Source organism: Priapulus caudatus, unplaced genomic scaffold (assembly GCF_000485595.1).
Source record: "Priapulus caudatus unplaced genomic scaffold, Priapulus_caudatus-5.0.1 Scaffold667, whole genome shotgun sequence".
Lineage (NCBI taxonomy): Eukaryota > Metazoa > Priapulida > Priapulimorpha > Priapulimorphida > Priapulidae > Priapulus > Priapulus caudatus.
In genome coordinates this window covers 119,914-145,945 of record NW_014577728.1, presented here as the reverse complement: position 1 = coordinate 145,945, position 26,032 = coordinate 119,914, and the positions used below count along the sequence as shown (strand labels likewise).

The 26,032-nt window shown below is 43.1% G+C and overlaps 1 protein-coding gene and 1 pseudogene across 1 annotated transcript; one reads left to right on the top strand and one right to left on the bottom strand.

Moving 5' to 3' along the window:
- Positions 1–2,144: 2,144 nt before the first annotated feature.
- On the bottom strand, positions 2,145–5,858 carry LOC106812620 (carbohydrate sulfotransferase 13-like). Its single transcript, XM_014816533.1, has 3 exons — positions 5,754–5,858; positions 4,753–4,865; positions 2,145–3,075 (listed from the first exon to the last, which is right to left on the bottom strand). The coding sequence occupies exons 1-3, from the start codon at positions 5,845–5,847 to the stop codon at positions 2,200–2,202; spliced, it is 1,083 nt and encodes a 360-aa protein (XP_014672019.1). The 5' UTR covers positions 5,848–5,858; the 3' UTR covers positions 2,145–2,199.
- Positions 5,859–11,362: 5,504 nt separating this feature from the next.
- LOC106812619 lies at positions 11,363–25,743 on the top strand (annotated as a pseudogene).
- Positions 25,744–26,032: the final 289 nt, after the last annotated feature.

The window sequence follows — 26,032 nt, the reverse complement described above, 5'->3', positions numbered from 1 at the left end:
CGATTTACTCATGTCTTGTATGCTTGGCACAATGAGTAGATAACTCTGGCAGCAAGGCGTGATGAGAGGTATTGCCCGTAGAGCATTTGTTCAGGTCTTCGCGTGATGATGCTGGTCACGCCACCAAACGCTAGTGGCGCTATGAGATACGTCCACTAGCAGATGGCCTTCATCAGTGTCTGCTATACAGCCCAGGAACTCATGAGAGTGTGCATCATGGGCCGCGTGAAGTATAAGATTGGTCCAGCGATGAGCGGTCTTTCCATTGACATAGGCATGCGTTCTGATATAGTTGGAGATAACTAGCGAGGTGGGATTGTACTGCATGCGTCGAAACGTTTTGAGAGTCCTCTGGAGATAACAGGAGGTAGTCCAGGAACGACGTGGTCTGGGTGGAGCTAGTGTGGTGAATCGAGCATCGGTCGGCAAACCCCAGTGTCTGGGCTTATGGGAGAGCCGGGCCACTAGTCGGTCTTGCTGAGACATATGAGCCGCCACGAAGGCTTGTACTCTCAAATGGACTTGCGACAGCAGCTGCGTCTGGCATGCTTGACTGAAATCACTGCAGCGGGGATTGAAGCGTGATCTTCTGCGGACAGTAGCATTTCATTGACATCAGAGGTGGATTCGGTTTGAATGTCTGTGTAGGTGGTTGCATGTGTATAGCCTGATTGGGTATGAGTTGGAGAAGAATGGTCTCGTGTTTCTTGACTCGGGGGATAGTGAACTGCATCGACACCAATGTTTCCTGTTCGTGATGCCGGGCAGGATGTGGTGACACTGCCATGACGATTGGTGTGGTGTTTTCATTCGCCATTTGGTCTGTAATGGTTGCGAAGTCGGTAGTTGTCAGCCTATATATATCTGATCTTATGAAACAGTGATTTACATTTAAAAGTGTCTTATTATTGACCGTTCAGCCAGTCATTTGACATTGAGACATTGACGGCGACCCATATCTTAAATACGATCCGAATGGACTCGCTGCACTCGAAACCTAAAACGGGTATTGGCATGACACTCTAGGGCATCGAAGATCACATAATTGTAAATTGATCCAAGATGCAAGATCGACGGGGCGCCATACTTTAGAATTCCAAGAAATGCTCCAACCGTTGCACAGGTAGCAACGGCAAAGCTAAATCGGCTCTCCTAACTATATAGAACTAAATCATTTCCATGACAAAGTTCAAAAGTAATTAAATTGGCAGGGTCAACATATAGGAGATATAGGCGCGGCAAACCGCTATAGAGGAAAACATAAAGATATGTTTCTAAGAATCCAGACGTGTGGGAGTGTTATGGCTGAACAAAATTTTAAAAAGTTAAAAATTGATAATAGTTCTAAATTCATTGATTTTTTTATTCAGATTAAAACTACATCACGTACGTGTAATCATGGTGTATAGACCTTAGTGCAAGTAGGATAATCGCTTAAAAGACTCCGCTCTCCGCTAACCGGATTCCGGGTTTCGAGTCCCAGTGGGGAACTTATTTTCCCATTTTTTCAATTTTTTTCATTGTTACCCTATCCTCTTTGTATGGCATTATTTTTTACTTTCTTAATTTTATTTTAATTTTTAATTTTAATTTGTTTTTTTATCTTTGATTTCTTTGATTGTTTTTTACATGATTGGGATTGGGAGTGAGATGGATGTCATGCGATGGGGATGGGACTGGTTGCTGGGATGGATAGGGATGCGGTGCGAATGGATGGGATGGCATGGCTAATGGCATGGTATGTCCCTCGCAGATCGCTATCGGTAATGGGATGGGATGGGATTGCGGTGGGCGAATGGCATGGATGGGATTGGATGGATTGCATGATAGGATTAGATTAGTTAGATTTTTTGGGGTTTTCCTTTCAAACAATGCGGTCACCACTGAGTAAGACACTGATTTTCCCGGCCGCCGGTATCGCTAGTATTATATATTTATAGAATCAGAAGTAGATAATAGGGAAAACTTATTAATCCCCTTAGGGGAATATATATATATATCGAGAGGTGAATACATAATTACGTACGCGTGCGTGCGTGTGTTGTGTGTATGCGTGTGTGTGTGTGTGTGTGTGTGTGTGTGTGTGTGTGTGTGTGTGTGTGTGTGTGTGTGTGTGTGTGTGTGTGTGTGTGTGTGTGCGTGTGTGTGTGTGGCGTACATGCACGCGCGCACGCACGCATGCACGTATAGGCAGTACTACTACGTCGAGAGATCTAGGCTGTCGTTATACTGGAAAAGTTTGAAGTCGCGCTCGTACAGGCGCCGCAGCTTCAACACATCCAGCTCATTCAGCTCGGCGTAATGCTGCCTCATCTTCGCAACTCTGCTTGATGGACTGTAGCTCAGCTGCGGCGGCGGCGGCTCGACCAGCCCGCTCGCGTTCAACCGCCGCAGCAGGTAACCGCTCTCCCTCGCGAATGTTTCGAGCCGCACGATGACGTCATAGCGCACGCTGCACGGCGCGCAGCGCTCCGTGATGGGTATCCAGTGCGGGTTCATCGAACCGTCGGACGTCAGTGAGAGCGGGTCGGCGCGGCGCGTGCGCGGGTCCGTCAGGTAGCGAACGAAGGCGGCGAACGTCACGTTGGCCGTACCGTCGCTCTTCTGCGTGACGTCACCGCGACCGTAGCGCTCAGCGACGTAGCGGCGGAAGTGCGTATAGAGGCGCGCGCTGTCCTCGCTGAGCTCTTTCGCGTGCGTCGCAAAGACGCTATATGCGGACAGCACGCGCTCGAACGGGTTGCGGACGACGAGCAACTTCGTGTATTCTCGCAACATGTGCTGCCGCCTGCCGGGCGCGTAGGCACCGAGCACGGGGAAACCGTGCGATGCGTACACGCTGCTAGCTGGCACGTCGATCGGCGCCCGAGGCATGTCGCCACGCAGAGCTACGAGCGTGCGCAGCATATTTCGCGAGCCATCCCGCGGTACAGTGCAGTACAGAAGTCGATGCTTATCGTCGGCTATAACGCTATGCATGTAATGGTCTTCCTCGCCGCTTCTGTTGTCGGTTATGCAAGCAGCGTACAGCGCCCTCTTGCGCTGCTTGTATACTTCTTCTTCGTCGGCGAATATCTGCGTGAAAACTCTATCGATGTAGACGTAGCGACGATGTCAATATGATTATGTATGAAAATAATAACGAGTCTGCGAAGCCGAATTTTGCAAGTGTGATCTTACATTGTTATAACATTGGGTCGTTTTCGCTCGATGATAGTGTGACGAAATCCAATGGAGCTTGGTCAGAAATAGACTTACAGCATTCGTAAAAAATCTTGTTGTGAAACGTGAACCAGTTACAACGTTATTACACCTCAAACATTTGATCAGAAGTAGATAATAGGGAAGGAGTGTGACTTCAATAAACAAGGGAAATTCGTCATTTACTAGCTTTAGAATACGATTACGATTTACTACGCGTAACTCATCCAACTTGAACTCAAATCGTACACAGTACATTCGCCTAGCATCGTGCGAAATCGTTTCCTCGTATACACTCGCAATCCGGAGATACAGACTAAAACGTACGACACGATTCTCCATTCTGTTGCCAGCAAAGCGAATGTATAACCCGACTCTTGCGCACTCTTGTGCCTCCGGCGATGCGGTGTGGCTCGCTGGACATCGACACAATACAACACTCGGCGAGCTAATCCCACGCAGCAGCTCCAGCTCCAATCTCCCAGCGAGCCACACCGCATCGCCGAGGCCTATTGTTTCAAGTTAGGCGGGTTATACATGCGGTTTGCTGGCAACAGAATGGAAAATCGTTTTAGTCTGTATCTCCGGATTGCCGGTGTATACGAGGAGACGATTTCGCACGATGCTAGGCGAATGTACTGTGTACGATTTGAGCTTAAGTTGGTTAAGTTACGCGTAGTAAATCGTAGGGATTCTAAGGCTAGTAAATGACGAATTTTCCTTGTTTATTGAAGTCACACTCCTTCCCTATTATCTACTTCTGATCCTATCCAGTTACAGTTTACACACACACACACACACACACACACACCACGCACGCACACACATACACAGCGCGCACACGCACGCCACGCACGCGACGCACGCACACGCACACACACAACACACACACAACAATACAATACACGCACGCACGCACGCACGCACGCACGCCCGCACGCCCGCACGCACACACGCCCACACACAGTGACACATACGCACACATATACAACATATACATACACGCACGGAAACCCGCGCCGCACACACACACACACACATATTACAAAACACACAACACACACACACACACACACACACACACACCACACACCACATCACACATACACACCAAACAAAACACACACACACACACACACACACACACACTCACACACCATACACACAACACACATTACACACATACATACACATACACCTACCCCACACACACATACCGCACACATTCACATATATCCGCATTTGCACGTCACACGCGCCACGCGCGCACAACACATACGCAACACACACAAGGTACACCACGCACACACCATACAACATACACATTCATACACGCACACACAAACACAGGCACACAAAACACACACACCCGCCGCGCGCGCACACACACACACACAACACCACACCCACACACACACACACACACACACACACTCACACAACACACCACAAATACCACACACACACACACACATATAATATATATATAATATATATATAATATTTATACTGCCATGATCGCTTGTAGAATAGCACACATAAGGCACTTACCGAATTTTCTGTTTCATTCGACAATGGCGCCAGATGCGGCTGCTGCGGGGGCTTTAGCAGCTGATTAAAAGCCAGGTCGTACTTATTAGTCTGGCTGGTACCAGTAATATGTGCTAGCAGAGAAGAAAAGGAAACTTAGACGTAGGGCCTACTCCGTGCAAAGGCCCGGACCCTGCGGCTGGTTTTTCACTATCGACTTTTTGTTGCGAAGTTGAGCGAGTTAGTCCGCGTTTCGGCTAAAGTCGCATATGTATTTCCGCAATGTAGGTACATGTAAAAAACAAGCGCTTGACTAGTCGTTGTTAAAACGATCATTGCGAGAATTTTGCTCAGAGAAAAAAAAATATAGCTGAATATAGTCTCACCTGACAGCGTAAATATCACTGATTACACCAACATTCAAAACACCAATATTTTATGCAGTTATAGCATAGAAAAATTGATTTGACCACATCATACCAGCAATACATTTTTTCGAGTCAAGACCTTCAAAAATCACAAATGACGTCTCAAACAAGCGAACATAATTCAAACAAAGGGGCATCTATTTGTGTGTGATAAGTATTAATCTCGCTGGTGGTACGCAACGAGGATTTGATCCACTTCTCTCTCCGTCTTCGACATTTATTGTTATTTCAAACAATTACTGTTACTCAAGCAACAACGGTAGGCATCATGAGAGTGAGAATAAACACTAAAAAATGCTGAAAACAACTCGCAATAATCGCTTTAACTGGTCAATGGCTTAGAACGTGCTCTTATTCTTAATTCGAAAGTATAACTTGAAAGTCGCATTTTGACGCGCAACTTTGGGGGCTGTTGTCAAAACCATAATAAATATTTATGACTTTTTCTAAGGGCCCCCTGCATGATGCCTCGCTGCTCGTTCTACAAAGGGCTTCGATCCATATATATGGAGTAATGGCGCACCTAGTATGTGTACATACATGCATGTATACCTTGTAACGCGTTGCATATAGATAACAGATGCTGGCACTCACCGTGGGACGCCTGGTAGAGTAACATAGCCGCGAGTACAACCACAGCCAGACATAAGAATCCCCGCGCAATGGTCTTAACAGAAGGCAGCCACATCGTCTATATCCACGGTGCTATGTATATTCATAGGTATATCGGATAGGCGACTGGGGGACCGGTCAAGTGTTATATATGTTATATATAGGCTTACAACAGTATCCTTCCGCCATTGTTCATTGTGCACTATTTCGTGTCTGTGTAAGCCTTCTTTTGAAAGTTTTGCGATAAAGTTCGGCACTAGAATGCACTACCTTGCATTGTACACGCAAGGTAGATGCATGATGAATGATGCATCTAGAAAACATGATGAAAGTGATATTAGTGTTGCCATTCGTTCAAGTTGCTTAGCCATGGTGACCGGCCCGCCATTTTAATGTTTGAAACAGGATCCGACTACAGGGGCGGATCCAGGATTTTCGAAAAGTGGGTGTCCAGGAAGAAATAACGGGGACTTTTTCCTGCTTGATTTTGCTGGTGTTTTAATAAGCTGCCGAAGGCCACGTCGCCACTTAGGGGGGTAATTGGGGGACCAATTAAAATTGGTGCATTCTGAGAGCATCTGAGGAGTAATTTTGTTCTCTAGAATGTAAGATGGAATTCCACATTTTTAGCAGAAATTGTTTTTTTATTTTTTAGGGCACTTTGAAATTTAAGTGGGGTCCGGACCCTCGGACCCCCCCCCTAGATCCGCCCCTGGACTACATGCTGAATTTTTTTTAAGAATTGGGAAAAGATTCGAGTAAAGATTGTATTTTGAAATGTATGCCGCGCCTGCGCCGAAACTCTCTATGTATTTGCCGCGTCGTTACACATACATAATTGCGGGGTGCACATGACAAGAATACACACGAAACGAACGTCGCATCAATAGTTCCTCGCTTTTACGAGGCCGGTTCACAATCCTGAAAAACCTGTAACATTTTTGCGTTGCACGTGTACTGTACGTACGCACGCACGCACGTGTACGCAGTGACGGCACAGACTAACGGATACACTGACTAGACACTTCGTATACCCGGCTTGTTAAGCGTTTCGATGGTGCTGCCCCTATAGCTAAGCGATAGCTAAGACATGTGTCTATAGGTATCTAGAATTTTAGAAATTTAATCATCTGTAATTCACTTCCGCGCGCATATATTTGCTAATATATTGACTTGTCTATAGGTATCTAGAATTTTAGAAATTTAATCATCTGTAATTCACTTCCGCGCGCATATATTTGCTAATATATTGACTAATCGTGCGTCAATAAACTCAATATTCACAGAGAGTATGGGGGTGTCTATATTCAAGCCGATACGGGAATCATTTGCATAATATATTCTAGATATATTCCCAGATATAGCGTTTTTCAAGTTTTTCACAGAGCATGATAGGTACTAGATTTATCACGTATTGCATGTTATATACGTTTGAAAATAATAAATTCGTTAGAACGGCAATGACAGATGCAGTGACTCACTGACTGCTGTGCACACGAACAGAGACTGTACTTATTGATTGTTTAATTATATGTAATCATAATATCAATGTAAACTGTTACAAGATACAATCTTGTGAAGCTAACAGTTAAAAGTTAGGGAAAACATTACTTGGTTCGGGGATCTGTGTAATTTTGCTGCCCTTTGTTCTGTGAAAAATACCAGTTAAAACGATATGCAATTTGTAAATAATACACCACATCACATGACACATGTAGATGATCATGTACATAGACTTCGGAAGTGGATCTGCAACATAAGAAGAGTCGACATTGATGGGTTAAAAGACAGCCAATGCAAATATCTGCTAATTTGCGAGAATCATTTTGAGGTATCTCAATTTATGTGTCCACCTGACAAGAGTTAAAATCACTGGCTGCTTTGAAATGTGATCTGCTGTACCTATTTAAAAATATAACTATTATTAGTATGGGAATTTAGTAAAATACTTTGCTTTCTCTGCTTCTCGTCGTGTGACTCATGGGTCGTTATACATGTACCAGGCTTGATTTCATGAAATATACATAAACAGAAAAATATGGTTGAGAAATAATCACTGCTGGGCACTGAAGTATATCATTATTGCTTATGGCAATATCAAAACTAAACCAACAAATGCTGAATAATTTTGCTAATAAGAAATTCAAACTGTCTGTATTTTACCTTATTTTCCATAATTTCTTTACCCGATCCCTTCCACCTTTATTAAAAACACAAGGGCAAGTCCAAAAATATTAAAAGGCTAAGAAAGGATGCAGTTCCAATCTCTGATAGAAGTCAGTAACCCTCCTGCACTCCGAACCTAGAAACAAGCAGAATCGTAAATTGCTGAAGCTCCAACACTTGTAATTAAGCTTCTTAGCAATAAATGTGATTAATGGTATTTGAGTAAAAAATATGGAAATTATATCGTCTTTATTATTATTATTGTTTGTAGAAAAAACAAACATCTCACAAAATCCCGTCACAGACTGAGGAATAAATTAAACTACAGACTGTAGCACAGTATACCGTGTGCACATTACCCATTGTGATGTTATGCGTGTATTGTGTATTATTAGTCTGTGATATAGTGTGAATGATCGTTTTGCATGTAAAAATAAATGTACAGCCGTTTAATAAAGCAAAATTTACTTGAAGACTAACATTTGACCTTCTAGATTCAGGAATGTATAATTAAACTCCAGTCCAAATATTATAATTAACGATAGAGACGTTTTAATGCTACAACGTTACACATCCACGGTGTGTCACCACAGCCAGATTTTTAGTGTACCGCTTCATTCGCTAGGCGGCGCCAACATTCAAATCCATAACACTAAGTTGGCGTTGCGTCCAGTCTGTGTATCCGTTAGTCTGTGGTGACGGCACCAGGGGGGAGGGGCATGGGGAACAAATGCCTCCTCAGTCAAAGACTCTGCTTTGTCTGAAACTCAGTAGAATAATATTAGTATATAATGAATTCTAATTGCACGTCTCATAACTCTCTTGCCCGCGCTGCACATCTTCTCTGCGCACAAGCGTAATATCAGCGGGAATGTTCTACAAGCTCTTCGAAAGACTTATTCTCAACCGTTTGACCTCTTACGTGAATAAACACCTCATTCCAGAGCAGGTAGGCTTTAGATCAGAAAAATCCTGTACAAGACAACTTCTTAACCTTACCCAGTTCATCGAAGACTGGTATGAGAAAGGGTTAATTACTGGAGTATCGTTTCTTGACCTCTACGCAGCCTACGACACAGGCAACCATCGAATTCTAACCAAAAAATTATACCAGCTAGTAAAGGATGTGAGACTAGTAGAACTAATCAAGAACCTGTTGGCAAACAGGCGGTTTTTCGTGGATCTCAATTGTAACCGCAGCAGATGGCGTAGACAGAAAAAATTGGCTCTCACAAGGAAGCGTCCTGGCCCCTCTGCTCTTTAATCTATACACAAATTACCAGCCAGTACACACAAACACCAGGAGTTTCCTTTATGCAGATGACCTCTGCATTGCATCACAAAAACAGTTCTTTGACGAAGCCGAACGGTCTATCACTAATGCTCTCGCAGGCCGAACCACCTACTACACAGTAAACCATCTACGAGCCAATCCCGGGAAAACACAAATAGGTGCCTTCCATCTAAAGAAAAAGGAGGCGAACCGCCAACTGAAAGTCAAATGGTATGATAAATGGTTGACACATACCAGTCTACCTAGGTGTTACTTTAGACCGCTCTCTAACCTACAAGGATCACATCATCAAGACAAACGCCAACGTGGGTGCCAGAAACAGTATTCAAAAGAAGTTGGCCACTACTAAATGGGGAACAGACGCCGGGACAATCAAAACCACAGCTATCGCCTTGTGCTACTCTGCGGCTAAGTATGCGTGCCCTGTCTGGAGTAGGTCGCCCCATGTTGCAAAAAGTTACCCAGTTCTGAACACTGCCTGCAGAGCCATTTGTGGATGCTTGAGACCAACCAACGTAGCTGACCTCTACCTGCTCTGTGACATTGCTCCTTCACACGTTAGACGAATGGCTTCATCCCAAGTAGAGAAACATAACCAAAAAATGACCATCGTCACCCCCTCTTTCATCATGAAACAGTAAAGAAGATACTAAAGTCTAGGCACAGGTTCATCCCCGCGGTTCAACCCCTGGATGGCAACCTCCAAAACTACAGGATCGCCCAATGGTCAAAGCATCTTCAGGCAAGCCAACATAAGCTTTTACTCAGACCCCAGGAATCCCTACCACCCGGAGCCAACGAGGCATGGCCGACGTGACTATGCCTAAATCGCCCCAAGACAGGGTTTGGTCGATGCAGGGCACTCATGCAGAAATACGTTGAAGATGGCCCAACCGAATGCGACTGCGGGGAGGACCAGACTATGGGACATTTCCTGAAATGCCCCCTAGTACCAGAGCCCTGTATCCCTGGAGACCTTGAGGCTTTCAACCACCGTGCCAGGTCTTGTGTGGTGCAGTGGGTAGGTCGAGTGTAGTGTAGTGACCCGAGAAGAAGAGCGGGAATGTGCCTGTTTGGCCTACTACAGGGCTACCTAGTTATTTGCAAATAGCACAAACCCAGAGGGTCAACATTCACGCTGACTTAGCACTTTTTTTACAGTTAGACATTGTTCAACTCAGATAAGAGGAGTAATAGGTGGTGCAATTTTTAAATATGTCTTTACTACCATTTGTACCAGAATTTCAATACGGATTTGTTTAAACAAGCAATGCGTTTGAGCAGAGCTTATCAAGGGACCTAGATAAAACGGGATTACGAGTGTCACATAGAATTTATTGATGAAAGAGAATGCAACTTATCATATATATTTAACATCATATCAATATCAACTCGCATTACAGCATAATATATATTGGTCACATGTCTGTAGCGTCGCAATGTAGCGCAAAAATGGGCATATAGGGTAAATAAGAGTCAGTAGTTCAAACAGCGCACGCCTTACCTATAGGCGGTTTTCAACCTTGTCTTTGTTGAACGTACTACGCTTTATCGCGTGGCTATTTATGAATGCTGTGCGCACACTCGCTTATCTGCGGCAGTAACCCTGACTCGGGCGGCGGTTGATGTCATTGCTGTGACCGGCGGACATCTTGCGTGCAAACGGCAGATCACGTGGTCACCAGCAGCACGAGACGAGTGTCGTACCGAATTCGTGTATTATCATGTACACCATAACGATACATACATACACATAGTCACAGACACGCACGCGCACACACATCAGACATGGGAGAGTCGAGGAAAGTTGGTTTGGACACCGCCGACAAATTCGAGACGTTTATCGAGTTTGACGACATTCTGCCTTACATCGGAGGATGCGGACTTTATCAGGTAGTGATGTGTTGCGCGCTATGGGTGACAGTCGTCGTCAGTTCAATGGTCGCCTTCAGCCAAATCTTCATGATCGGCGTACCCGACCACTGGTGCAGAGTGCCGGAATTGCAGGACTACAACTTATCTGTGGAGCAACTGAAGAATCTGACTCTGCCATGGGAGGAAAAAGACGGCGTCGTCGTCCACAGCCAGTGCAAAGTTTACGATGTGAATTTCACCGAGGTTTTAGCTACATTGTTCGCCGATGGAGATAAATCGTTAATCAACAGATGCAACACGAGTGCATGGCCGATCACGGAATGTCAGCACGGATGGAATTTTGATCACACCTGGTATGATAAAACGATCGCCACGGAGGTAATATCAAAATGTTTGTTTGTATGCGTTTGTGTGTGTGTGTGCGCGCGTTTATGTGCTGGTGTGCGTGTGCGCGCGTGTGTGTATGACTTGAATTCCCAGTGCATTGGTATGTGTGAATGCTCATAATACCAAGAGCTAATGATACCGTGTTATTAGCTCTTGGTGTTACGGATTTCTTTGCAGGCTCCAAATCATTGTATAAATAGAGGTGTACATAAATAGCAAGTTATTCGAACGCAAAGTCATAGGCACGGGTCTAGACTAGTACGTAGGCATAGATTAGAAGAACAAAACGTCTAGGTATCGTTATATTTCCTGCAAATAAAAATAATTGCTTTAATTGTTTAATTGCTGGGCACGAGTTCACACATAACGTGTCAAAATCCCCGTGCACACAACGCCGTCCGGGCCTAGTAAGCATATATAATAGTATCGTTGAGTAACCATGATAATTGTGTAATAATTAAAAAAATGTCAGCCGACGGTAGTCCTGCCGGCCCATGAAGTAGTTTAGCAGTACTGTTTATTGCGATAATAATCTAAAATGTTAACTATTGACAGAACATACCTTTTTTATCAGTACTAAACGCTGATGATGAGTTGACAAGACGATTCCTTAGCGTCATTTCTGTACTTGGCAGTGGGAAACTGGTTGGCGGTAAGGCGTGGTATGGGAACATTCAGTATGGAACTAGATGTTTCCAGCGTTGGTGGCAGATCATCGGAACCATATTCTTTGCGATGGGTCGGTGACAGGATAGACAACGATGTGCTATCCTAAAAGATCTGTAACAGAATCAATAAATGAATTATCTTATCCATTACTTCTACAATTCAGTGTAAAATAACAGCTACAAGTACACAAACACACACACGCCACGCACGCACACACACACATGCACGACACGCACAGCACGCACACACACACACCACACACACACACACACACACAACAGCACGCGAGTGCACGCACACACGCATCAGACACGACACCACACGCACAACACGCACACACGCACACACAACACCACGGCACGCACTAGCACACACACACACACACCGCACACACCACACGACGCACACAACACACACGTACGCCACGCACCACACCACACAGCGCACGGCACGGCACGGCGCAAACGAGCGACACACACACGCCGACAGACACGCACACGCACGACAAACAGCGCACAACGCACACAAGACGCACACGCACACGAACACGCGTTCGTGCGATTGCATATCGTCCTTCAACTAGTAATATTTTTTCTTTATTTTATTTATCCACAATATAATACGGGTTTTATTGATTTAATTCGACAAGGTTGTAGGTGCATGACGATCCCGCTACATTTATACGCGAACGCAGCGTGATTTGAAATAATACTCAAAATGACAATGCTAAGTAAATAAAAAGATTACCACGCACATGCTCATGTCAAGTGTATGCACTACGCAGGTCACATTCACAGTGCTGTGTATCATTATAGGTTTGGTAGGCGACCGGGATTCTTTAGCGTGCTGGTCGTGCAAATTGTGTTTGGCATGGCAACAGCAGTGGCACCTGAATTCATATCATTCACCGTGTTTAGGACTTTAGTTGGTTTGACAGTACCGGCTATATTCCAAACTCCGTTTGTGCTGTGTAAGATATTATCTACAGACTATTTGAAATACCTATTTATATAGTATCCCCGTATATTTCTATGTTTATTACATAGGTACGTGTTTAAATAGAGAATAACTGTGCTCGCGTGCGTAAAATATATATCGTAATTTTTCTGAAATTAACTAGGCGGGAGCATGTTTATCGGTATTTTCCTAATTCTTGCATTAAACTATTTATATGCTATTATATCGGGATCATGGACAATGTAACAAAGGCATTAAATTTCTTTCAGCTTTAGAACTAGTATCACCAGAATATCATTCCGCTGTTTCGACGATCATATGGATTTTCTTTGGAGTTGGTTACATGATATTGCCTCTCATCGCATGGGCTACAAAGAGCTGGAGGATGGTAGCGGTGCTGACTACGGCTCCGATGGCATTATGTCGTTATTATACTTCTTGTGTATATATACATGCTATGTAGGTGTGTGTGTGTGTGTCTTGCACGCGTGCGTGCGTGCGTGCGTGCGTGTGCATGTGTTTGTGTGTGGTATATGTGTTATATATGATATTATATATATAGTACTATATATATATATATATATATAATATATTACATTGTTGCCATAGATCGCTAGATGGAAGATATAGAGGATGTGGGTGATGGATGGATAGAATGGATGGATGGATGGATGGTATGGATGGATGGGTCGCGATGGATGGATGAATGGCATGGACTGGATGGATGGAATGGATGGATGGATTGGATGGATGGGTGGATAGATGGGATGGATGGAGGGCATGGATGGATGGATGGATATGGTATGGATGGATGGATGAGATGGATGGGCCATGATGGATGGATGGACGGATGGATGGATGGAGATGGTCTATATAGATGCATGGATGGATGGATGGTGATGGATTGGATGGAATGATGGATGGATTGGGATTGGAGGATGAGAGGATGGCAGTGATGGATGGATGGTGAGATGGATCGGAATGGATGGTATGGATGGATGCATGGATGGCATGGATGGATGGATGGATGGTATGGATGGATAGGAATGGATGGATGCATGGATGGATGGATGGATGAGCATGGAATTGATGGCTTGGATGAATGGATGGATGGCATGGATGGATGGATGGATAGATGGATGCGATATCATGGATGGATGGATATATGGGTGGATGGATGGAATGGATGGATGGATGTGCGATGGACGTGGATGGGGCATGGATGGATGGATGAGGATGGATGGATGGATGAGATGGATGAATGGATGGATGGATGGATGGATGGATGATGGATGATGGCATGGGATGGATGGATGGATGGATGGATGGATGGATGGATGGATGCGATGGATGGATGGATGGAGTGGATGGATGGATGATGGATGGATTGGATGGATGATGGCATGGATGATGGATGGTGGATAGATGAGAGGAGGATAGATGGATCGAATGATGCTATGCGATGGATAGAATGGGGATGATGGATGGTGATGGATGGATGGATGGATGATGGATGCTAGTGAGGATGATGGATGAGATGGATGGATGGATGGATAGGAATGGATGGATGGAATGTGATGGCCATGGCAGCTGGATGGTATGGATGGTTATGGATGGATGGATGGATGATGGATGCGATGAGATGGGTTGGATTGGATGCATGGATGGATGCCATGGATGGATGGCATGGATGGATGGATGGATGGATGCGATGGTGATAATGATGAATCAAATGGATGATGGATGGCATGGATGGATGGATGCGATGATGGATGGATGGATGCATGGATGGTATGGCATGGATGGATGGAAGGCATGGATGGATGGAATGGTGGATGATGGATGGATGGATGAGATGGTCATGATGCGCATGGGAGTGGATGGATGAATGGTGGATGATGATGGATGGCACTGCGATGCGATGGATGGATGGATGGAATGGAGTGGATGGATGGATGGATGGATGGATGGATGATGGATGGTATGATGGATGGATGTGATGGATGGATAGATGAAGGTAGGATGGATGAATGGATGGAATGGATGGCATGGATGGATGGATAGATGGATGGATAGATGATGGATGGATATATGGATGGATGGATGGATGGATGTGATGAGGATGGATGGCATGGCTGGAAGGAAGGATGGATGGATGCGATGGATGGAGTGGATGCATGGATGGATGGATGGATGGATGGCATGGATCGGATGATGGCATTGGATGATGGATGGATGGATGGATGATGGATGGATGGTATGGAATGGATGGATGGATGGACTGGTATGGATGGATGGATGATGGATGGCTGATGGATGGCATGGATGGATGGATGGATGGAAGATGGAGATAGATGGATGCTGGATGTGGGATGCGAATGGATGGATGTATGGATGGATGAGGATAGGATGGCATCGTGATGGCATGGTGGATGGTATGGATGGATGGATGTGATTATGATGGACTGGCATGGATGGAGTGGCCATGGATGGGATGGATGATGGAGGATGGATGGAACGATGGAGATGGATGGATGGGATGGATGATGATGGATGGATGGCATGAGATGGATGGCATGGTGGGAATGGCAGTGGTATGGATGGATGGATGAGGGATGGATGGATGGATGGATGGATGGATGAATGGATGAATGGATGAATAGATGGACGGATAGATGGATGGACGAGTGGCTGAATGAATGGATAGATGGATAGACGGGCGTGCGGTAGAACAGACGAAAGAAAGGAATGACCGATGGACGGAAATGATTACTATTTTGTCGCATTGTATTACAGAACTAACGTGATGAATCTAAACTTAGAGCAGCGCCTCGTCCTTTTAATAATACTGAATGAATTCTTCCAAACTGGTCACATCTGCTTAAGTAAATATAACATTATAACATTAACGAAATACTTTGTAATTGACACGGCTGGATTAATTCACACTCACCTCGTATTTAGACTATTTTGCTGCATGATATATAGTATAGGCTCACTGAACCTATAGCCTGGCTAGTAATGCCGGACGTACTCCTTTAGGCTACTTCCAGAGTCGCCCCGTTGGCTTCTTACTAACCACGGCAAAGAAAAGGCTGATCGCATCGTTAAGAAAATCGCAAAGATGAACAAAACTGAAGTTTCCGAATCTCTATTATCGCAGCTTAGAATTCCGGTGAGAAAGCAATGAATTCCAATAGTATAGATTTGTCTCGGAAATCTAATGCAGAGAATCATACATATCACATGATGAATTTCTATCTGCGTAGATGCATGCGTACTGTACAAGTTGTTTCGTTACGTGTATTAAAGACTCATTAAAGAAACCAAGAACTGATAATGCTGCCCGCACAACACGCACTCACACCGACACACGCACGCACGCACGCATGCACATCACGCACGCACATCACGCACGCACACACGCACAGCACGCACGCACAGCACGCACGCACAGCACGAAAGCACGCACGCGCGCACGCATGCACGCACAGCACATTAACATGCAACACACAGCAAAAATACAACACATGNTATGCGCAACATCTACGTTTGGTATTTGATTAACATAAATACGGCTTACTTTTTCACATATTTGCCCTTTGTCTTTGATATCACAGTATCATCGTCTGAAGCCAAGAGGTGGTGAGAATGTTATTCACCTGCTAAAGTACCCTTACCTTCTCAAGAAGTTTATTGTGGTGATGATCGTCTGGTAAGTACTTGCTAATTCATTGTGAAATAGATGAATAGATGTCATAGATGGGCGGGTCGCGAATTTTTTTCCCCATCCGCTCGTCCGTTCGTTTGTCCGCTAAGCCGTTCATCAATCGACCCGCCCATCTATTCATCTATTTCACAATGAATTAGCAAGTACTTACCAGACGATCATCACCACAATAAAGAGGGATGAACGGATTTACAGACGAATGGATGAAAGTGTTGAGTGTGTGGATCAGTCAGCGTTTTCAGTTTTGTTAATGAATAAAGGCGAATGAGTGTAACGGAATGTTACGTTAAATTTTTAGATAGGATTTGACCACGCACACCTTACTCGGGCACACCTGCCGATCGTGAGCGCGGAAGATCGACCGAAGAAAATAATCTTGGCTGGCAACGGCGACCAGCAACGCGGGCGCCTTTTTCTCGTGTCTATTGACACATGAGATCGAGTAACGTTAGCTAGCATGATCAACAATCTCGATAATTCTTTATTACAGGGTATCTAATGCAATAGTGTACATCGGTCTGTCGTATAGCTCAGGAACGTTTGTCGCTGATAACGTGTACCTTGGATTTTTCTTCTCGGGAGCAGTAGAAATTGTCTGTGAGTATATTATAACAGAATTTAACAATTGAAATAAGGCCACCCTGCTAGTGTGCCGCAATTATTTACAGTTGGTAACGAAATTCACCATCGACATGTTTACAGCAAACGAGCAGGTAGGATACAACGATGTAATGATACGGTATCATGGTTCATTGAGGTTTGTAATGAAACACATTAAGTTAGGTAAGTAATAAAATTATATTTAGTTATTAAGTAAAACTATATAATGTGTGCCTTATTCATTGCAGCATACATAATTATTTGGCCTCTCATGCAAAGATTTGGTAGAAGGTGGCCGACATTTGTGACAATGGTAGTTGCGGGAGTGTCATGCTTTCTCATGTTGCCGATTTCAAATGGTAATGAAGTTTATTTACACGTTTATATACATTATTAAAGATATATATATATATATATATATATATATGTGTGTGTGTGTGTGTGTGTGTGTGTGTGTGTGTGTGTGTGTGTGTGTGTGTGTGTGTGTGTGTGTGTGTGTGTGTGTGTGTGTGTGTGTGTGTGTGTGTGTGTGATTTCATAGTCTGTTCTGTTGTGTGTCTTCTGCGTGCGCGCGTACGTGTGTTCGTTTGTTGATGCATGTGCAAGGTGTTTTGTGCTGCGTTATTGTACAATATTGCCTTGCGAGGAAATTTTTTGACGACAGTAGAACATTTACGACTATCCCTAATATATATAAATAAAAGAATCTCCCGCCTGCTTTAACATATACAAATGTTTCCTTCAGATGGCATTAAGATAATCTTAACATGTATGCCCTTTATACATTTATTCCTTAACCCAGTTACAAATTTAACGGTGAACATACATACCGTGTTTCGTGGTTTAATCCGATGCATAACCTGCCTACTCGGTCACTCTTCCCTATGCTATGAAGCTGAACGACACTTTGATATCAAACATTCCAAAGTTGCGGCGAGCCCCTTGCCGAGTGCGCCTATCGTTGTCTAATGAGCTGCCAGATCTACACGAGTTCCATCTCATCTAGCCGTCTATTGCCTGTCGACTACACCTCTTTAAACGTTGGAAACGTTATTGTGTTACAAATTTGGAGAAGAGAGGATGGACGCGCACGATGCCATCTGTAGAGTAGCGTACATCTAAAATGTAAAGTAAAGTAATGTAATGTAAAGTGACATACGTGGTCTCATGTTTAAAGATTTCGCTGCGACGCGGATCATTCTCGTCATGTTTGCAAAGTTCCTGATAACATGCGGCTTCACGATCGCCTCTTGCGTCGCCAACGAGATCCCACCGACGGCTTACCGGTTTAGGACAATCGCAGCATGCACGACGTTAGACAGAGTGTCGAGCCTGGGCGTCAATTATATAGTGTTCACCATGGTACGTGGGCGTCATCATAACCAGCGCTGCAACGTTCATGCGTGTCATAGTTATTAAGAATGTGAATCGATGTGTCTACCGAGAAACTCGATCATTTTACAACCGTTATCTAACACGTACATCTTGTTTTAATGTTTAGCGAACGCATGGACTCGGTGAATCACTACGGGTTTCTAACACGTACATCTTGTTTAGCTATATATCTTATCTTTCTATTATTATTATTTTATTTTATATATTATTATTTCATTATGTAGTATATTGATATTAACATTATTATTATTTTATCTTTGTATAATTCTTAGTCTTAGCCATTATATTATTTAGCTAACGCATGGACTCGATGAATCACGACCGTTTTCTAACAAGCACATGATGTTTTCTTGTTTAGCGAACGCATGGACTCGGTGAATCACTACGGTTCTCTAACACGTACATCTTGTTTTAATGTTTAGCGAACGCATGGACTCGGTGAATCCCTACGGGTTTCTTAACACGCCACATTTTGTTTAGCTATATATCTTATTCTTTCTATTATTATTATTTTTTTATATATATCATTTTATTATTTAATATTATACTAATATTTACATAATTTTCGATGTACATGAAGAGTAGAGATAGAGATTAAATGTTCTGTAGGATATAGACGTTTCATGGAAAATTACTCATGGGTACGTGCTTTATATTTGTGCTATATGCTGCACAGTATATAAATGCTAGACATGTACAGACACGATGGACATTAGAATTGCAGGGCCGTAGCGAGAAGAAGTCTCTATGGATTTTCTTTGACGTCAGACATTAGGCTGTAATTTAATTGCGTTTTTAACGTTTTTCACATTGATTTTACGTTATTTATATGTTCATTAGGGATATTTTGTGTAGCTTCTCAATATAGTTAGGTGGGGAAGCTGCTTCATTGCTTCTTTTGCAGAGGCTAGTGCTAAGGACAGACCCATACCAAATCTCGGCCACACCGATATAGTCGTTCAATGTCACTACAACTAGCCCTTCCTCGTTCTTTCGCTCTCCAACATTAGCATATATGCTGAATGTTACACGCAGTATTACAATGTCCCTGCCAGTACATTTTGTCGGAAAGGCCACGTGAGTATCAGTGAATTTCGCATGTCTGAAAATATGAGACAGGCGCGAACTAACCTTCATTTCTTCCTCGTGCAGTTGGACCAAGATCCTGATGGCAATGTTGGCCAAACTCATGATAACTGCTCATACTCTGTCATCATGATCGCGGGCATTGAAATAGTGGCCCACACCATTTCGCGTCACGGCCTGTGCCATCCTGGAGTCAGTTTCCAATATCTTTCTCGCTGCCGTTCCTTTTGTGGTTGCCTAGTACGTGCACAGTAGGGGGGCCTACATAATATAGCGTTCGCTTTGCACATCGTTTGATGTACGTGTTATAGACATAGATTGCTGTCACTGTTAGCGTTTAGTGCTTATTTCGTGCATGACTGACTACTCTGTCGCCTCGCCAATGCGTAGATAGCTGATTAGCTTAGAATATGTATACAGTGGATGTTCTTTTTTATTTGCCTATCCAATCTCGCACACTGAAATGTCTTGAGCTAGCGATGGCAAGTCGAAACTGTTGCCAGTTAACTTCTAGCTTCGTCCTATTCCCAACCTCAGCAAATATCCCTCTTTTACCCATATAGTTCTGATGGCCTGAGCTTTTGTTTGAAATTGCTAGAGTAAAGGTGCTCACTGCTCTGGGGCCCGTTGTCAGAAAAAAATTAGTCTTAACATTAACCTTAACATTAACTTTTTCTCTTAAAGCGTGCCAGAAACTCGTTAAATTTAAGAGAATTAGAAATTCTTCGTAACTTTTCGTCTTAACTTAAGAAGATCCGGAGTGCTTAAAGTCTTAACTTAATATTATTGAAAATAACACATTTACACAACGCCATTTTACAATTATAGTGAATATTATATTTTGGTATAATAGATGAATAAAATGTGTTGTTTTTCTTGAAAACACATCAAATCGTTAATTATCTATCGTATAACACCAAAACAACTACATTTACAAATGGCGATATGGCATTTTTTTCTTGTTTCTAAAGGTTTTTCACGCTTGCACGATTTCTCGCGTCTGCGCGTTACACTGCTGAAGGAATTTGTCTTGTTGCTGCCAGAATAAATTCATGACCACGATAATTTTTCATCAAGATATTATTTATATGTTGTTAGCCATCATAAGATGCATAAATTATCTGTCATGTACAATAAATGTGTATGAATTTGAATTTTGTGATCGATTCTCATCCAATCAGCAGCCTGTGTGACATTGAAATTATGACAGTTTCATGTTATGCGTAAGTTCTTCACTTAAGTTAAGTTTAGTTTAAGTTGGTTTCTGGCAACGCTATTAAATTAACCTTAACATTAACATTAGACTTAAAATTAATCGTAACTTTACGAAGTTTCTGACAACGGGCCCCTGCTCTATATTATAATATGGGGCCGGTTGTCAGAAAGTTTGTTCTTTCGCTCTACAACATTAGCATATGCTGAATGTTACACGCAGTATTACAATGTCTCGTTACCGCCAGTACATTTTGTCCGGAAAGGCCACGTGAGTATCAGTTGAATTTCGCATGTCTGAAAATATGAGACAGGCGCGAACTAACCTTCATTTCCCTTCTCTCTGTGCAGGTTGGACCAAGATCCTGATGGCAATGTTGGCCAAACTCATGATAACTGCCTCATACACCGTCATCACGATGACGGGCAGTGAAATAGTGGCCACACCATTTCGCGTCACGGCCTTTGCCATCCTGGCGTCAGTTTCCAATATCTTTCTCGCTGCCGTTCCTTTTGTGGTTGGCCTAGTACGTGCACAGTACATAATATAGCGTTCGCTTTGCACATCGTTTGATGTACGTGTTATAGACCTAGATTGTTGTCCCTGTTAGCGTTTAGTGCTTATTTCGTACATGACTGACTACTTTGTCGTCTCGCCAATGCGTAGATAGCTGATTAGCTTAGAATATGTATACAGTGGATGTTCTTTTTTATTTGCATATCCAATCTCGCACGCTGAAATGTCTTGAGCTAGCGATGGCAAGTCGAAACTGTTGCCAGTTAACTTCTAGCTTCGTCCTATTTCCAACCTCAGCAAATATCCCTCTTTTGAACCCATATAGTTCTGTATGGCCTCTAAGCATTTTGTTTGAAATTGCTAGAGTAAAGGTGCTCACTGCTCTGCTCTATATTATAATCTGGGCATGAAAATTGAGTTATGTCGGTATGTTACACAAGGATTTCAAATACATTATGATCTATCTGACAGTAATGGAGTAATTGATACACCAATGGTGTGATCTGAGGGTCGGTAGACCGCCTGAAACACCGGTTCCCGTCTGAAAATTCCTGCTTCGAAGCCCATATAGAGGTGAAGAAAATTTTTTCATACAGAATTACTCAATGAACACACATGTGTGCGTGGACGTATATGGATACCAACAAGAAGAGCTTTTTGATGATTTCGTATAAAGAGACGCTATAATAGCTATCTTCTATAGACTATTAATTGTCTTCTCCATAACAGATCCGATAGGAATATCGCTGGTTATGTTGGCAAAGCTCTTGATCACAGCATCCTTCGCCGTTGTATGGATCCACTCAAGCGAGATTTTCCCAACTCATTTACGCGTGACCTACACATCTCTCTGTATGATGGTATCGAGGACATTCCAGCTAGGGATCCCTCAGATTGTTTACCTGGCATGTATACTGCTTTCTTAATGCTTACTGTTATCTAGACCTATATATAACGTTTTGTGCGTGTTTGTACGTATGTTTGTATGCGTGTTTGTACGTATGTTTATATGCGTACGTGTACGGGAACGTGTAAACATACGAGTACTTATTGTGTACCGTACGTGTACATGCACTGTGCATGCAGGTGCAAATCAAGAGGGAAAACATCAAAATTGTATTATAGCTTAAATGCGAAGTAAAGTACTTCAAACTAGTAAACGTGTAGACAGAACTCATCGGTTGGCATTGTACACGCTTAGGTAGTTACATTGGTTAATATTATTCATTGTTAGTGTTTGTACGAAGCATGTGTGTTCTGTCGTTTTGTCGATATAACGATCCTGCTTAGCCTATCAAAGGCACACAGTTGATGTGCGTGTATGTCTTGTCTATCCAGTTTTGCACGTACATGTCTTTCGGTAGCGATGTCAAGTTAAATGTGAATGTAAAGGCCAGTTAACTTCTAGTTTCGTTCCATACCCGCCTGATCAACAGATATCCTTGTTGTATCTAACCGGTGCGAAAGCAGAAAGAAAAATGCGCATGGGCACACAGGTTGACTGCACATACAAAACAATCAGGTTCAACATAAAGTTAACAATAATGTCATGTCATACAGGGACACCGTAAACACGCGTGTGCGTGTTTATATAATTACTAACAAGACGTGCGTTGCATTGATGTCTTATGAAGGAAAGCTATATAACAGATAACTGTGGGCTGTTGTCTTTTCCATAACAGATCCGATAAGAATATCGCTTATTATGTTGGCAAAGCTCTTGGTCACAGCGTCCTTCACCGTTGTATGGATCCACGCAAGCGAGATTTTCCCAACTCACTTACGCGTGACCTACTCATCTCTCTGTATGACAGCATCCAGCGCATTTCTTCTAGGAATTCCTCGGATAGTTTACCTGGCATGTTCTGCTTGCTTGCTTGTTTAGCCCGGCGCACACTTGAGTAATTTTACTCAAGTAAAATGATGCATGCGTCAAAATACAAGCAAGCAATAGCGGATTTTCGTTGAGTTTTCTGACTCATGCATCAAGAAACTCAATATCAAACATGTTTAATATGCGCGTCAAAATACTGAACGTGTGCGCGCTAGCTGCGTAAATTTACTCAACAATGGTACTCACAGCGCATGCGTTTAAATCATTTTAAAGATGACTGCGCCCAATATTGGCTGCGCACAGTCACGTGATCTACATTACCACTTATACCTGAGTAATTTTACTCACGTGTGCGGCGGACGCTAAAAATATTTCGCGTGAGTATTTTGACGCATGCATCATTTTACTTGAGTAAAATACTCACGTGTGCGCCAAACTTAATGCAGTACGTAGGCTTGTGCGTCTAAGTGTGCATAAGTGTACGCGTTGCTATGTATAGCCAGCTATGCATGTATATATATATTAAACTACGTATATATATTATACAATTATTGTTGATCGGCATAGTATAGCTATTGATAGGTTCTTGTCTCCGTTTCAGACAAAATTAGCTGACTTAAATGATGACTTTCTCAGACGAAGTAATTAACGCGTTAGTTGGGCTTTGGCAGGCTACATACAGCGAGGCGATCCCGCTCATCACCTTCGGCGTTGTCGCCATCGCCGGAGGCTGTCTCGTGCTTTATCTGCCCGAGACGCTCAATGAAAACCTGCCAGAGACCTTAGACGAAGCCGAGGAGTTTGGAAAGGAACAGAAATTCTGGAGTTTTAAGCTAAAGTACGTATGAGCTCAATCGAGCCGCGACGCCCCTGCACCATAGCTGGCGCCTACAATTCCACTGATGTTTTATTCGTATATATAGATTATATATAATGATCATATTTTCTATATTATGTACTATATACGGGTTATACTCGGCCTGTCCATCAATTCATACGGATGTATGCACGCACACACAGACACGCACACACAGACACGCGCGCACACACACACACACACACACACACACACACACACACACACACACACACACACACACACACACACACGCGCGCGCGCGCGCGCACGCACGCACACACACACGGAGACACTTCCGCCCCCCACACACACACACAAATATATATATAGATATATATATATATATATATATTAAATAAATAAATATTTATATATATATATATACTTATATATATATAAGCGAGACGAGAGAAGGGGGGGATGAAGATATATAATAATTTGGTTGCCAACTTTGTGTAATTTGCTATATGTAAGGCTGAAACTAACACTGAAGCACTACAAAACCACAAAACCATACAGCAGCAGTATTCATGTATGGTGGCCAACATTATGGCCAACATACATAAGTGGAGTGGCTGCGTGACCTTGTGGTTTGGATAACCCAGCCACTAATACTGAAACTATACTAAAGCCTGAGTTAAGGAGAAAATGGAGCAGGCAGTGAAGGAAGAGACTGCGAGAATGTAGACGAGGGGAGAACATAGAGAAATGCGGGGTGTGTAACGTAGCTGAGGTAAAGAAATGGGAGATGGTAGAGAATGGGGAAAAGGTGCAGAAAGGAAAGATAAAGGAGGTTACGAAATTAAAGGTGTAGATGTAGTGATTAGAACAAGGGGAACATGTAGAAATAAAAAGCTGCAGGGTGGCAGAAAAAGGCGAACACGGTGACAAAATATTTGCGTGTTTCAGACCTGCACCCGACAAGGATGTAAAGCACCGGGTAGGTATGGATGGGCACGTAGAGGTGTACGACCCACCAGCCGTACAAGGAGACGGAAACACAGCTTTACAACGGTGTGGACGCGCCAGCACATGAGATGCACCCTCTCGCTACCGACTGAAAAAGCCTCGTGAAATGTGTCACGCCTTCAATAGTTAGACGCGCACCATAGATTTATGGCAGATGAAATGAGCTGGAAATTATCGTGGGTGTCGTCGAACGAACCGTGGTTTGTTTCCGGGTTGAGATCGCTTATGATCGGGTAGATTTGTAGGCGTTCCGGCGCCTTCGGATGATTCTAGGACAACTACCTGGATAATCGCACATAATTAGCGAGATTGACACTCAATCATATCTCTATATGTAGCAACCCTAAACAGTGAATATCGAGTTTACATGAAAGGAACGAATGAACTCAAATAAAAGTAAAGAATCGATTTTAGGGAGACTATAATATTCTTTAGAGTACTCTATATTCTTTTTTTATATATCTTACTCTATAACACCTACAACGTTTAACTCAAAATGTTTCCATAACACTAACCGCCAAAATATATGCGGGTTTTGTATGAAAGAAGACGTTTGATGGTTTTTGCGTAATAATTTTTAATTCAATAATTACAGGTTCCAATTTTTACGAAATTCAATGATGACATTTTAAATATATTTACTTAACCCATAGAGATATTTGGCTTATAATATGCTACACCCATTAAACATCGGTTGGTGCTGCAATCACC

Bases quoted from the DNA above. Each gene is read 5' to 3' on its own strand.
- LOC106812620 (XM_014816533.1), bottom strand. From the start codon at position 5,847: ATGTGGCTGCCTTCTGTTAAGACCATTGCGCGGGGATTCTTATGTCTG. The intron at 4,866-5,753 runs GTGAGTGCCAGC...CTTCTCTGCTAG, and splicing joins ACTCTACCAGGCGTCCCACG to CACATATTACTGGTACCAGC. The intron at 3,076-4,752 runs GTAAGTGCCTTA...GTTTTCACGCAG, and splicing joins CGAATGAAACAGAAAATTCG to ATATTCGCCGACGAAGAAGA.